Source organism: Microcaecilia unicolor, chromosome 1 (genome assembly GCF_901765095.1).
Source record: "Microcaecilia unicolor chromosome 1, aMicUni1.1, whole genome shotgun sequence".
Taxonomy (NCBI): Eukaryota; Metazoa; Chordata; class Amphibia; order Gymnophiona; family Siphonopidae; genus Microcaecilia; species Microcaecilia unicolor.
The window spans coordinates 309,720,986-309,737,024 of NC_044031.1; the positions used below are offsets into that span (position 1 = coordinate 309,720,986).

At 43.1% G+C, this 16,039-nt stretch overlaps 1 protein-coding gene across 1 annotated transcript in view; it reads right to left on the reverse strand.

The window, feature by feature from the left end:
• FAM83F (family with sequence similarity 83 member F) overlaps positions 1-16,039 on the reverse strand; it is a 59,044-nt gene that overhangs the window by 20,796 nt on the left and 22,209 nt on the right. Inside the window, exons 3-4 of the mRNA XM_030208331.1 lie at positions 11,736-11,857; positions 6,140-6,885 (exon numbers count right to left, since the gene is read on the reverse strand). Coding sequence (XP_030064191.1) covers positions 6,140-6,885; positions 11,736-11,857 — 868 coding nt within the window. The remainder of the gene's footprint in view (positions 1-6,139; positions 6,886-11,735; positions 11,858-16,039) is intronic.

Sequence of the window (16,039 nt, forward strand, 5' to 3'; positions counted from 1 at the left end):
ATAGCCTCTAAACCATCAGGATAGAATTTTAACCAAATCAATGCAATTATCTTTCCAAACATATGACCATTGCCTCTTTAAGAGGTATTTTCAACACTCAAAGCTTTTACTCCACAAAATCCAAATCTGGATCTTTCAAGAAGCTCATGGACCACATGTTCCTTTCCTTGTTCCCTGTTGCATCTCCAGAAATTACAGGTGCTGTGGAACGGCAGGTATAATAGCACTGCAACACAGGATCAGCAAGTGAACACACATTCACTGTCCCTGTAAGCGAGTGCCTGCCTAACTCCCCTTCCCATAGTGTACTTCTGGTTTACAATATAGAGCCAATGGGAGAAGAGGAAATGGGCACCCACCAGGCCAGCTAGCATACATGCATGCATATACTTATCCTGTCCCAGAAGCAATGTATCCAATAGCGTTCTCTCTATTCCTTCATTATACCACCAGGGAATTAAGAGGAGATGGACAAGGAGGGTGTGACAGAACAGAATAAATTGGCAATCAACACTGGGAAGATGGAAGTATCATGGTAATTCATGATACTCCACTGTTGCAAATTCCAGATAAGACCAAATTAGAAGATCAAGAAAGAGACTGTAATTTAAATTGGAAGCTTAGGTGTGATCATTGTTGCAGATTTGTCCTTCAAACCACATATTTAAGGAGTGGTGAAATCTGCATTTTTTTTTTAATTTGTGGGTTTGAAACAAACAAACAAACCCATGATCCCTATGGAAGATTTTAGATCACTAGTACAATGTACTATCATGGCTAAACTGGACTATTGTAATTCCTTATATCTAGGCCTTCTGAAAGCTGGTATTTAGATCTTTGCGAATCGTACAAAATGCCACTGTGCTTGTCTTATTACAGGAACTCCATACTTTTGGCATTTAAGCCCAGTTCTTAAGGAATTACATTGACTGCTGATGGAATCAGATCCTGATGTGTCTTAGATTACTGGTAAGACAGCAAGATGGGGAGATTTCAGAGAAAACATATTAAAATAGAAGAGGCATGAGACCAGAAATGGGGAGAGAGCAAATCATCCCAAAGGAGTGGGGTGAAGACTGGGGTATGGAATGGGTCAATTGCCCTGGACAGTGACTCTTTCTTCCCAGACAGCTTCCTCTGCCAACTTCAGTCTGGTATTTCGATACATAGACCCTCATAATGTTATGGGACCTATTTGCGCTGCATGTTTTGACTTAGACTGAAGTTGGCAGACATAGGTAAGAAGCAATGCTCTCCTCCTAGCAGTGAAATGCACACGTGTAAATTTTCCAATAGCTGGAAATTCAAACATAACCTTCAAAAGATACATGGGTATATCCTAAGATTTTGAAAATCTAGCCCCCCAAAATGCTTTAAAGCCAGACACCCTTGACAGCACCACTGCATACAAAGCGACAGCAGTCGTGTTTAGGTTTCCTAAAAAATGAGCTTGAAATGTACTCTCAGCTTCAGACGCATTTCAGTAAGCATCCCTGGATCTGCAGTGCAGCGTTCCAGGAGCCACATCAGACTCTACAGGTGAGACCAATACAGTACTCCTCAGGGAACACCATACAACTCCACAAAACAGAATTTGCAAAGAAGTGCTCTCCCATGTAGAATTTGGGCAACCTACCCGAAAAGATGAGACAGCAGCACAAAACTACATCTTGGGGGTCCTCAATTCACACTTCTCCCTACCTCCAAGCCAGTTCCTCAATCCTTCCTCCTCTCACCCTCTTCTAAATACTGTCCCCAGAAGAGTTGTAATCTTCCACATGACACTCAGCAAGTTTGAGCTGACCAGTGCCTATGCGCCAGCTCCAGCACTCTCCTCATGAGATAAAAGACTTAGATGGCCACAGATAAACTTACCGAGAGCCATGTGGTGCAGATTACAGCTATTCTGGGGGTAATACCAGCAACACGTGGGAGCAGGGCTGTGAAGTCGGTACACCAAACCTTCAACTGGCTCTGACTCCAATTCCGATGCCTCTATTTTTCTACTGTCCAACTCAGACGCCTACTGATATTAGGCTTTAAAAATGTTTTGTTCTGGATCTAAAGTACTGGTATATATGAAACTTATATAACTTAAATCCAGGACAAAGATGTATACAGGGTGAGGCAAGTTGTTTGCTGTTTTCTCAGCAACTGCTCAGAATTTCAACATGAAACTTTACAGCTTTATTTGTTGTTACTGTGCCAAGTAGAATGAGATTATCTTTAAACATGGCAAAAGTTATAGACTTGTTAGAGTGACCAACCAGCGATTTTCGCGCTTTCAAAAATGTTTGCACTCAATCATTTGGGAAAAAAAAATGGGGTACCAGTTTACTGTTAATGATGTCACAATGACAGATTTTGGTAAACTATCTGAATAATTTGTATTTGATAATATAAAGCATTTCGGACCAAAACAGCAATCATGAGCAAGGTGTAAGTAGTGGACAAAATGAGAATCCAGACTGCGAGAACAAGGTTTTGGAGCAAAGGCGATAATTGCCGTTGCCGTTAATCACCTCAAGAACTGGAAGCTCAGCACGGAAGGAAATTGGTGCAACTACAAAATTCTGACACATTAATTGCATCATTTGAATGATGATGTTTTACTGTGTTTTCGCTTGAACATTTCTAACACGCAAAAATGTTAGTATCATCAACACAGCTTAAGATAATTAAATGTTTAAATAGTAACAAGTATGATGACTTTTACTAAAAATTAGTGCTTGCTAACGCTAGAGACACCCATATATTCCTATGGGTGTCTTTAGTGTTAGCACACACTAATTTTTAGTGCGTGCTAAAAACACTAGCGTGCCTATAGAGCAGCTTAGTAAACAGGGCCCTAAATAAGTACATAAAATTTCTCATTGAAACTCAAAGCGGTTGCTGAAAAAAAACTGCAAAAAATTGTAGAGGGTTACTTTTTTATGCCTCACCCTGTATATAAGTATAAAATGATAAATTTACCATACATTATAATGTTGTAAGTTTTTTTGAAGCTGGGGTGAGAGTTTGTACATTTTTACCAACAAACTCCACAGTCCTGGTTGGGAGGTGGGGGGAGGGTAAGAGAGACAGGAAGACACTAAGGCCCCAATGTTTGGAAGCTAACCCTGGCGCTAGCGGCAATTAGCTAAGCACAACGCCCAGAGGGCTCTAGCACCAGAAACAACCTACTCGTCAAAAATCAGAGCTGACATTTAAATTCATGAAAAGGATGTTTAAGAGGGTCAAATATTCCCTCTCATGCTCAGAGAACAGTGCCAGAAATGTTTTTAGGCCCCTTGTACTCCTCCCAAATTAGCATATACCAGCCATCAACAACTTGGTGGGGATAAAAGAAACCAGGACTACGTGCATATGAGAAAGTCAATTGTTTATTTATTTACCAAGTACAGATACAATTGATAGTTTCTCATGAGAGATCAGTACAGTTACATAAAAAGAGATGTTCTCTGTGACTGCATCTCTGAAATACTGTTCTGATTCAGCAGCTTATATCGTTTGTTTCAGACAATGATTTACATGACTTTTTCTGCAAATTATTCTTCTCATAGATTATTATCTGGTTCTCACCACCTACTTTACTAAACCTGTTAAACCACATTCTCACTTTTGTTTACACTAGTTTCTTTGCCAAGCCTGCTTGCCCATAAGGGTATCATAATAAGACCATAAATTCCAGAGTCACACAGACTTATCAATCTCTGGCCTTTTGACACATTCCATGGTGCATGGCTGTGCTCATAATTCTACATCTCCCCCCTTGAAGGCCTTGAAAGCAAGGGCTTCACTTATTTAGAACTTCAGCTATAATCCCATCCGCTCTGGAAGCCTTAAGTCCTTTCTCAGGTGTACATTAAGGTTAGGGAGATTATAGGTGTGAGTCAATATCAACCCCCCCGTTTTTCCCCAATTTTGTGGGTAATACAATCAGTATATATAAAAAAATTCTCTTTTGAATACAAATTAGTTGTGTATGCACTATAACAAAAGATTTCTTTTCTGCATTCCATAGTAGATATGTTAACTACTTATATTCTGTCTCTTTATCAACATCTCTTTTGTTTACACTAGGTTCTTTCCCAAGCCTGCTTGCTCGTAAGGGTATCATAATAGACCATAAATTCCAGAGATCATAAACTCCAGAGTCACACAGACTTATCAATCTGTGGCCTTTTGACCCATTCCATAGTGCATGACTGCTGCCCCTAACACTGGAAACCTACCGCCAGATCAGAGCTGGTGGTAGGGTGCTTGAACAGACTCAAAAGTCCAGGTAAACAAGTGTTTTCAATAGCAAGGGCTTGCCTGTACTTAAAAAGGTGAAGTTCAGCCTCCCAAAAAGAAAACTTTTTTTTTTTTTTAAAGCCGAGTCGCTGAGCTCGGGTGAGGGGGAGGAGTTCCTGCATAGGCTCCCCATTTTGACTAGGCACACCCACAGCTCTTGTATGTATGTCCCAGGCATGTTCTTCTCCCTTAACTTCCCAATGCTCAACGCTAATACTATGCAAATGTTATACACGCCGTTAGCGTTGAGCATTGGGAAGTTATTTTTTGGAGCTGTTCCAGCAGTATTTTCTGGTGCTGTTCCATACAGTGCTGAGTTTTGAGCATCTTAGCCTAAGGGAATGAATTGGGAGAGGAGGTGCGAAGGAGAAATGGCTAGTTGTGAGGCAGCTGAACATTAGAAAATGGTCTACCACATTTTGATTAGGGCTTCCGATGTTTTAAAGATCTGGCAATCCACAGAGACCAAGAGGAGCTACAGAGAGCACAGACTTCAGTCAGCACTGCCGAAAGCCTGTAACTCTCCTTAGGCTCTGTGAATTGCTGACATAAAATCAATGAAAAGCAGAAACCACATATGATGCCCTATTACTACAATCCTGGGAAAAACTGGACCAAAAATTGAAATTCTTACTCGGATGCAGTATTTTTTTTTCTGGAGTATACAGAATTTAAAGAAATTGTGCACAGACTATTTGGTACAGAATTCCCCCAGCAGTACTAAGAACTATCCAACTTGTCGGAAGAAATTTTTTCAGTGAACCAATGAAAAGTTATCATGGTCTGCACATAACTGGATTTCGAACTTGACAGAAAAGTTCAATGAAGACTATGCTATACAATTTCTGGTGGGAGTCAGATATGCAAAGAAACAATCCTTTGTTTTCTAAATATTTTCCACATGAATCTGAACTATCTTCTATGCAATAAATCTGGAAGGACTAGAAGAGGGAAAGCAAAATCAAACAGTTTTCTAATTTTTTTTTTTTTTTTTTTGAACAGAACATGCCTGACTCGTAAGACTTCTCAGCCTTCCCCACCACCAATATTAACCATCAGGAATAATGAAGGAACCCTTGAAAGTTCTATAGAATCTTTTTTTTTGTGGTGGGAGGGAGGAGGAGGGGGTTGGGGGAGATTGGTGGTTTTACATACCAACTGCTGAAGTAATTTCTTGTGGTAGGATATGGATCTCTGTCATGCTGTTTTTTTAACCAACAACTAGGGTATCACCTTTACAGAAGTGTCTGGCTCTGGCTGCCAACAAGACACTACCATCAGCAGCTACAGTAGCTGGAGTTGAAGCAGGGGCGTATCTGGAATCCGGCGGTAGGGGGGGCCAGAGCCAGAGAGGGGGGGCACATTTTTGCCTCCCTCCCCCCCCCCCGCCGCCGCCGCCTCTCTCCACCCCCTCCCCGCCGTCAACCCTCCCCCGCTGCTTACTTTTGCTGGCGCAGAGGTCCCGACCCGCAGTCTCCGTTTTTCGTCTTCCTCCGTGGCCATGCTTCCAGGAAGTAACGCTGCAGTGCTGATTCGTTGACCCCAGTTCGACGTCTGACGTCAGACGCCGAACTGGATTCAACGAATCAGCACTGCAGCGTTACTTCCTGGAAGCATGGCCACGGAGGAAGACGAAAAACGGAGATTGCGGGTCGGACCTCGGCGCCAGCAAAAGTAAGCAGCGGGAGAGGGTTGACGGCGGGGAGGGGGGCCAGGGCGAAATCTGCGGGGGCCCAGGCCCCTGTGGCCCCACGCAGATACGCCCCTGAGTTGAAGTCCAGTCTACCAGCTCATACCACTAACCTCTGAAACAATCCCCTGAAGCTCCACATCCAGTCCTTACCTGAGATGTTTTCGGTGCTGCGAAAAGCAAAGCCGCTGATTGTGCTTTGGCTGAGGCTGATGAGGTCTGGGTCATGTTTATTCACCACTACAAAGCCACCTTCAACGACAGTTTCTCCATTCAAAGGTGGGTTACGTTTCCTCCGACTAAATATGCCACTGCTAAATCTTCTGCTATTTTTACGTTCCATGTGGGTATCCTCACTATTTTTACTCTGGTCTTTTTTAGGACTGGAAGGTACCTCCTTTGATTTGATTTTTAAATTCAGGAAGTTTTTATTAATCCCCTTGCCTTTACTGGTGTGCTGTGGTGACAAGTCTGGCACTGGTATCACCTGTGGTAGTATCTGTTCTAGCGTGACAAGGTCATTTAAAAATTTATCCAGTCGTTTTGCTGACTCGCTCTCCTCTTTTCCCTCCTCACTGTGTTCACCACTCTGTGGTGGCCTTGGAGAGCCCCAGCGCATCATCTCACCAGGCCGAGGCAGACTGCCTACCACCAGCGTGTACTTAGGATTGATGAGCTTGCGGGCCACCGTGGAAGAGTAGTGGAGCCCCTCTTGCGTCTGTCCTCTCAAGCCTGGCCGGGGACTAGGTCTTGTGTCCGGGATGTTCAACTCCTTGTAGAGATTCACCTCTTCTGAGACAGCATATAGTTCTCGGAACTCAATGTCAAACATCTCGGCATTCTGTCCCAACATCAGGGTGAGGATGTTTCGGTCAATGCGCAAGGAGCTCCATGTTAATCTTGGGGAGAGATGGGAGGAAGAGAAAAAAAAGATAAGGTAAGATTCCAGATGAAGGTGATTCCTCACTCAAATATTGGATTATGTATGGCAAGGGTGGGCAACCACAGTCCTCGAGGGCCATGACTCAGATTTTCAAGATTTCCACGGTGAATATGCATGAGATTGTATACAATGGAAGCAGTACATGCAAATCAAATAGTTCTCATGTGTCTTCATTGTGGAAACCTTGAAAACCCAACTGGGTTGTGGCCCTAGAAATCCTGCAGCCTAATTGGCTGGTATGTGTGTGCTATTACTGTATTGTAACATAAGACAACCACCATCACATCTTGTTCACTTACATGACGGCTAAGTGTCTAAGCATAGGCGTAGTTTGATTGTTTCATTTGGGGGGGGGGGGCATATTAGCATATTCATTTGCATATATACATATGCAAATGAATATGCTAATATGGAGGAAGGAATTGAAATTTACAGGCAAAATATCACAGATGCACATTTCAAAAAGCTGACATATTTCAATTAATATATTCTGAATAAAATACTTTTTCTACCTTTGTTGATCATTTAGTTTTTCTATTTGCTTTGGTCCCAGTGTCTTCTGTTTTATGCAGTGTCTTCTTTCCAGCAGGCTTCCCCCTGCTCCCCACCCTCCCAGTCCCATCCATCTCCTGCTCCTTCCCTCTGCTCCCCACCCCTCCCAGTCCCATCCATCTCCTGCTCCTTCCCTCTGCTCACCTTATTTCCCAGTCCAATCCAATTCCTGGTCCTTCCCTCTGCTCCCCACCCATCCCTCCCAGTCCCATCCATCTCTTACTCCTTCCCTCTGCTCCCCACCCCTCCCAGTCCCATCCATTTTCCCTCTGGCTCCCCACCCCTCCCAGTCCCATCCATCTCTTGCTCCTTCCCTCTGCTTCCCACCCTCCCAGTCCCATCCATCTCTTGCTCCTTCCCTCTGCTTCCCACCCTCCCAGTCCCATCTCCTGCTCCTTCCCTCTGCTCACCTCCTCTCCCAGTCCCATCCATCTCCTGCTCCTTCCTTCTGCTCTCCACCCTCCCAGTCCCATCCATCTTCCCTCTGCTGCCCCCCCCCCCCGCGAGGCCCAGGATCGTGACTCCGTTTACCCCCTCTCTTCCTCCCTCCCTCCGGCGCAGGCAGCAGTCTTCTTCAACCTTTCTGTGCTCCTGGCAGCGGTAGCGACGTATACACGCTGCCTTCAGTCTACCCCGGAAGCCTTCTCTTCAAGTTCCTGTTCCCACCTATGCGGGAACAGGAACTTGAAGAGAAGGCTTCGGGGCAGAGCTGAAGGCAGCGTGTACATCGCTACCGCTGCAGGAACAAGGCTTAGAGAAGATTGCTGCTGCCTGCGCTGGGGTAGATAGACATGCTCGTCTCCGTCCACTTCGCTGCTTCCCTGCCCTCTCTGTCTGCGTCCCACCTTCCTTTCGGGCAGGACTCAGACACAGAGGGCAGGGAAGCAGCGAAGCGGACGGAAACGAGCGCGTGCCTGCTTGTTTTTTTTTTTTTTTTTTTACTTCTAGCGCCAGTCCACGTCATCGTCGTTTGGGGGGGGGGCATCGCCCCCCCTCGCCCCCCCAGTCTACGCCCATGTGTCTAAGCATTATGCAACAGCATTCAGGCCAGCGAGGATCCTAGAGAAGCTACAGTTCCACTCACAATAAGATTTCTGCACCCAAATAACTCAAATTATTTTGGTGGGGAGGAGGAGGAGGAGAAGAAAAAAAAACCCCCCACAACACTAACAATTTTGATCTGTAAAATGTTTTATAAAGAACAGTGTGTTAAAACTAATCTCTACAATAACGCAATTTTAAATAGTGGATCATCAAATGTGGAAACCAGAACTGTAATTGGTACTCAGCAGTTATTCCACATCACGTATCTGACTGTCTCTAGAAACATATGACTAAGGGGTCCTTTTACTAAGGTGCACTGAAAAATGGGCTGTGCTAGTGTAGACAAGTGTATGGGCTCACGCAGATCCATTTTTCAGCACTCCTGTAAAAAAGGCCTTTTAAAAATTTTTTGCTGAAAATGGACATGCTGCAAAATCAAAATTGGCGTACGTCCATTTTGGGTCTGAGACCTTACTGCCACCTATTGACTTAGCGGTAAAGTCTCAAGCGTTAACTGGGTGGTAATGGTCTACTCACGTAGAATGATGAAGTTCAATGTTGACAAGTGCAAAGTGATGCATGTGGGTAAGAGGAACCCGAATTATAGCTACGTCTTGCAAGGTTCCGCGTTAGGAGTTACGGATCAAGAAAGGGATCTGGGTGTCGTCGTCGATGATACGCTGAAACCTTCTGCTCAGTGTGCTGCTGCGGCTAGGAAAGCGAATAGAATGTTGGGTGTTATTAAGAAGGGTATGGAGTCCAGGTGTGCGGATGTTATAATGCCGTTGTATCGCTCCATGGTGCGACCGCACCTGGAGTATTGTGTTCAGTACTGGTCTCCGTATCTCAAAAAAGATATAGTAGAATTGGAAAAGGTACAGCGAAGGGCGACGAAAATGATAGTGGGGATGGGACGACTTTCCTATGAAGAGAGGCTGAGAAGGCTAGGGCTTTTCAGCTTGGAGAAGAGACGGCTGAGGGGAGATATGATAGAAGTGTATAAAATAACGAGTGGAATGGATCGGGTGGATGTGAAGCGACTGTTCACGCTATCCAAAAATACTAGGACTAGAGGGCATGAGTTGAAGCTACAGTGTGGTAAATTTAAAACGAATCGGAGAAAATTTTTCTTCACCCAACGTGTAATTAGACTCTGGAATTCATTGCCGGAGAACGTGGTACGGGCGGTTAGCTTGACGGAGTTTAAAAAGGGGTTAGATAGATTCCTAAAGGACAAGTCCATAGACCGCTATTAAATGGACTGGAAAAATTCCTCATTTTTAGGTATAACTTGTCTGGAATGTTTTTACGTTTGGGGAGCGTGCCAGGTGCCCTTGACCTGGATTGGCCACTGTCGGTGACAGGATGCTGGGCTAGATGGACCTTTGGTCTTTCCCAGTATGGCACTACTTATGTACTTATGTACTTATGATGGTTACCGACCGGTTTCCGTCACGCACCAGAAATAAAAATTTCCTGGTGTGCATAAAAATTAAAATTACCGCCCAGACCATGCGGTAGTTGGGCGGTAACTCCGAACTGACGCACGTAGGTGCCTACACAGCTTAGTAAAAGGTTACTTAGTCACCAGAAATGAAACATGAGGTTTTAATGAATTATATTAGAGCAAACAATTTGTTATACAACAGGAAGTTAGAAAAATCGTAGATTAAACAAGCTAAGCACGGAACTCATCCACTCAATTTTGATATTTTGGACCCAGGACGTGAAAAAAAACAATTGGTCAGTCAACATTTTGGATCCATGACTTTAGTCTTGTTTTCCCAAAGATGGCCACATATCATTGGTCCAATAGTGAAAGCTGTGGAAAAAAAAAATCGTGTGCGAGCACATATCCAAAATACTTACTATAAACAGTGAATTGTACTTTTCACATTTTTAAATGTCCACTGTATAGCTATGAGTTGCCTGCTAACCTATGATCGTGTGTACATTAATACACTATATACAAGATCTCCCAGCCAGCTCCAAAGCATACACTGAGGCATATTTTCAAAGCACTTAGCCTTCCAAAGTTCCACACTGTGTAATTAATATGTAGGAACTTTATATGTTTAATATACTTGAATATACTAACAGATATACAAGCATATTTACAGTTTCTTTAGTCAATAGCTACTCCTAGGCGAATTCTGTGCAAAAAACTTCTATGCAAAGTTTTGCAAATTCTGCATACTTCATTTGTGAGTATTTTGTGCAGAATACCCCATCATAAAATCAACATCCCCCTCAACTTTGTCCTAGTTGCAGTTTTCTCTCTCTGCCCCTAAAGCCTTCCCTGCTCCCCTGTTGTTTTCTCTCTTGCTAACTCCCAGTGAGACCCTTGATCATGTGCAGATTCTGAGGAGCCGCAAAAGTAGCTGCTGTCAAAGCAGAATAGGTCCTGACAGCCACATAAACTCAAAGATCTAAGATCTACCAATGCTCACTTTTACCCACAGAGAGGGGGAATACTTGCCAGTGACCTCGTGTATACACACACATTATATATATATATATATATATATATATATATATATATATATAATCAAAGTTTGTATTTAAATGAATGTTTATGCACTTTTAGAAAAGTGTGCTGGGAGAGGAATGCTGGAGTGATCTTGATAGTTAAAGTTTAAACTTCTCACAATCTCGGGGGCAAGGGCTGTTGAAGGGCTGAAAGTTAGTTGAGGGGAGCACAAGATGTGAGATTTTTCTAGGGCACCTAATATACTTGAAATGGCATTGGTATACTTTTTTTTTTCTTGAGTCCTTGAAAGGTGTTTGATTGTGTGGCAATCTTCACTCTAAACAAACTTACTTTTGTATTTTTAACAGCATTTACAGATTAATTATTCTTCATCATTTAATTATATTTTGGCATTAGTACCATTCAAGAATGTACGTCATGCAACATTAAAACTCCAGTGCTCATCTTTATGGATATATTATCCTGGCAGTTAAACTGCTCTCCAAGGGTGTAAAGCCCTGAATTATAGTGCTTTTCACCTTCAGAAGGAGACAAGCTTCAATAAAAAGTTATTTTCCCTCTAATATGGCATTTGATGTCCTCCAGGAATGTTCTGTTTCCTCCCCGATGCCTCTTTATCTGCTGAAACCCTCAGGAAATCCCATGGCAATTCTAGAATAGATTTAGCAGGGGGGGAAGAAGGGGGCATTTGAACACACACTGAAGGCCAGAGCACCTACCTGAAAGAACCAAAAGCTACCTTGTCACCATCCACCATCAGGAACTTGTGGGAGAGATTTCCACGGATCTTTCCATCTGGCATATAGAAGCCCACACCTGACACATAGCGGACACGAATGTTCTAACAAGAGAAAAGAAGCACATACTTAGAAGTGACAACCAAAACTGTAGCCCCCTCCACCCCCTTTGGCTGGGCACATCTCAGGCAGAGATATACACCTTTTGAAGCTGCATCAATTATAGGCTTCACCAATATCTGAAGAAGTTCTTTGGGGTGGGACTAGTGTATGTCTGGAAGCCTTTGGCTTCAGGGATCACTCACTCCTTACACTTACTACTTTCCCCCCCAAATTACAGTGCAGTCCAAAGATTGGTTCTGAGCCAAAGAGTTTACTAGAAGTTCATGAGATGACAATCTGTAGAACCATAAGACCAAAAAGGGAACAGTAAAGTAAGATGTAACAGTACAATTCTATTAGTTACTCTCTTCTGCACTAGCTCCCACTCCTAATTTCTACAAGTATTGTCACTGGAGACTGACCATTCCACAGACTCTCTCCACCTTAGTCATCCCTCCTTGACAAGTCTCAACTACCTTATTGTGAGACAAACTCCAGAACATTACCATTTGGACTTTAGGATTCTCACTCTTCTGGGCTTGGCTTCCTCCAACTTCTTAGTTCCATTCAAATGATCAGATAGTTCCCCCTTGTCAACCTTGGCATCCCTTAAATTCCTTACACAAATGACCCTTGGGGTCTTTAGCATAGTCTGCCCAGGAATAATAAGGCACGGCGTAACAATGGTTTAGCCAGTCAAAAACAAGAGTAAGTCCCTGGACTGTGCTGCTCATACATTGAAAATCCCCTCCCTTTTTGGCAAGGATGCCGCCTATGAGTTTATTCCTTAAAAAATCTTCATAACCTGAGAATTTCGCTTTTTTTTAATTTTATTACTAATCCATTTAACTAGCAGACAGAGTAGAAGCCTTTACCTATCAAAGTAGTACTAATTCTAGGGTTCAGCATTTCCTGGCATTTAGAAGGTAATTTGACAAGGGGCACCAGGTTAACGTACCTTTTAAGGTACCTGCGTAGAGTCTATCTTATAAAGACAAGTAGGTACTAGCGTAAGTGGCAGGTGCGCATGTTATCTGCAACAATATATCAGCTCAAACTTCATCCCTGTGCACGCTCACTGACGATGAAAAATGTACCATGACACGATGGCATGTACACTAGTTGGTATTCTATAAGAGGTCATTCACGCACTTATGTGGCCACATCCAAGTGTATTTAACTGACTAAAGGGGTAATCAGACGCCACAGTCAGTGTTTGCTATAAATGCCAGCTGTCGCTATTTTATATCTGGATATTCAGCACCAAGATCTGGATACCACCTGGCACCGAATATCTGGGGAGAAGTTGGACTATCTAGCTAACGAATGAACAATCCAGTGGGCCCTGGATTTATCTGGATGCAGCTCATGCCTTTTCATTAGTAGCTCAATACAGACGAGTTACATTCAGGCAAGATAAAGGTAACTGTTTTAGGAAAGCTAAACATCCCAACAGTTATCTATAAAAAGGTGGTTTGGTACAGTTTATGCCTGGCTTTATATGTGCACAGGAGGGCAATTACACATGCAGACAACAGATGCTGGGAGGCAGAGAACTGAAGCTCTTCCACTCTTTCAAAGTGTGGATAGCAGAGCAGAACAGAACGACTAGGCATCACTTCCATCTGCGAAGAGACTGGCATGTTCTGGGGAAAGAAGGGACCCCAGCCATGGGGGATCCAAGGTGTTTTCAAAATTGTGTTCCACTCTGGCCCCCAACCTATTTCCTGTAGGAAGGCAATTGTGATGGAAGGGGTGGAGAGTTGAATTGTACTATGCAATCAATGTGTGAAGGGATTTACTGGTCAGTAGGTGGGAAGGAAAGGTATTTGCTTCTCATCCCAGTCCTGGAGGCACACTTCATAAGTCTAGTTTTCAGGATTGTCACAATGCCTATATATTTGTATACATTAAACTACATCATGCAGATTTGTGATCATTATGAAAACTACACCTCTTTGGTGAAGCTCCAGGACCAGAACTGTTAAATACTGGCCTGCTGCAAACCCACAGCCAAACTGTTTAGGGAAATACAGTACTAGTAATGTAATGATTAGCATTATCTAATGCACTTCCCCAAAGCAGAATCAGTACCACCCGGAACATGGTGGATGACTACATGGCAAGATCTGGGCATAAATTGTGAGGGAACAGGGCTCAATTTCCCCCTTCCAAGAGAAGCTGCACCTTCTCTCAAATCTTCCTCCAGTGAAACCTAGCACTTCAGGCTCTTTTTCCATACGTTTAGTACCTGGTTGGCCAGCCAAAGTTCATGTCACCACTGGATGACTATACACAACATATGAATTCCCAAAGGGAAGAAGTTACCCAGTTACAGCCTGGTGGCTACACTGAGATACAGGAAGATATAGTGACTTATCCAAGTGCCACAAAGCCTGTGGAATAGCCAGAACTCTACCTACTACTGCTACTCACAGGGTGACAAGATGTACACAGCACTGTACAGACAACTTAAGAAGCAGTCACGGTCCATAGAGCTTAAAATCTAGACAATCCTTGTGATCTTGGGCATGTTATTTCACCGTTCATTGCCTCAGGTACAGACTGCAAATCCTCCAGAGACAGGAAAATACGTAGTGTAACTGAATGCAACACCTTGAACTACTACTGAAAAAGATGTGAACTAAATCCAAACAGTTAAGATGCACAGGCAAATAGATCTGTCTGGTTTGAGCACTACACAGAGCATAATGATCATAAAATTTTAGTGCCAGTCACCTTCTGGTCACCCATTATTCTCTGTCTTCCTTCACATCATTGTTGTGAAGAATTAGTTTTTTATGATCATTATGATTGGACCTAAAGAAGGGATATTTAACCAGGAATTATACTGTTACTCCAGCAAAAATGGAATCACTTTATTTTTATTTTTTATTTCTTTACATATTATATGAATCATTAAGTTGGTGACATTTTCAAAAAGTTTCAACTGTTTTCTCTAAGAAATGAAAGTAAACCTGAACAGAAAAGCATTAATGTGGGCCTCCTAACTTTTAGATTCTCATGCATTCTTTACTTGCTTTACAAAATTTGATCTCCTGCCTCACCAGATAGCTCGAGGTGAAAGACTACTTTACTTATAATAATATTTATCCAAAACTGCACTTTAGTCATGTTGTCCTTCCTACACAATCATCCTCCACATTTCCATTCCTAGAAAGAGCTTGCATAACATTTTTTTGAAAGGGAAATGGGACTTGATATATCGCCTGAGGTTTTTGCAACTACATTCAAAGTGGTTTACATATATTTTGGTACTTATTTTGTACCAGGGGCAATGGAGGGTTAAGTGACTTGCTCAGAGTCAGAAGGAGCTGCAGTGGGAATCGAACTCAGTTCCCCAGGATCAAAGTCCACTGCACTAACACTAAGCTACTCCTCCACAGCACCAGGTCTTCAGATAGGTCTTAAATTTAAAAAAAACAGCAATCCTCTGCTTTCCTTACATTGTAAGGAATAGAATTCCATAACATTGGACCAATAACTGGCATTTCTAATAAGTCCAGTTGTGATGATCTTAAATTTCTACTGGGTTCATCATTTTTCAAAATATCCCTAAGAGAGTTTTAAGACTCGAAACACAGGCACTGAAAAAGTAGTGTGCCCTATTTGCCCCAATTTCCAGTAGCCCTTACTCTCTGCCCCAGAAGAGCTGCGATTACCCTCGTTCTCCAAACCACAAAGAGTCACTACTGCTGCTGTGCCCCCCCCCCCCCCCCCCCCAAACCTGGACCTTAAGAGGACCAAGCCACAGCCTGCCCTGACCAGCAGAGTCGGTGCAGGAGAGGACTGTCCTTAGCACTAAGCAGCAACAGCAGACATAAGAGACTGAAAGCAAACATGTTTCTGGGAACGACCTTTGGCATAACACTTGCACTTTAGTCACTGAATAAGCAGTGAGCAGGAGAAGGTGGAGCAGTAAGCACCATTTGTGCATCTCTGTACAGTGTTGTAATACACAAAAGAAAAGTTCATAGAATATGGCTCAACACAGCGAACAGTGCATGCTGGGCTGAGATCAGCTATTGTTCTGAGAATTAATATCAGCCAGCATTCAGTGGAACTGCAGTTGGTATGTGGAAGCACTCACTTTTTTGGTACGGAAGGGGGAGGGAGGGGAGGTGGTGAAATAAAAATCAGAAAGTTACGTAACACAAGCGTAG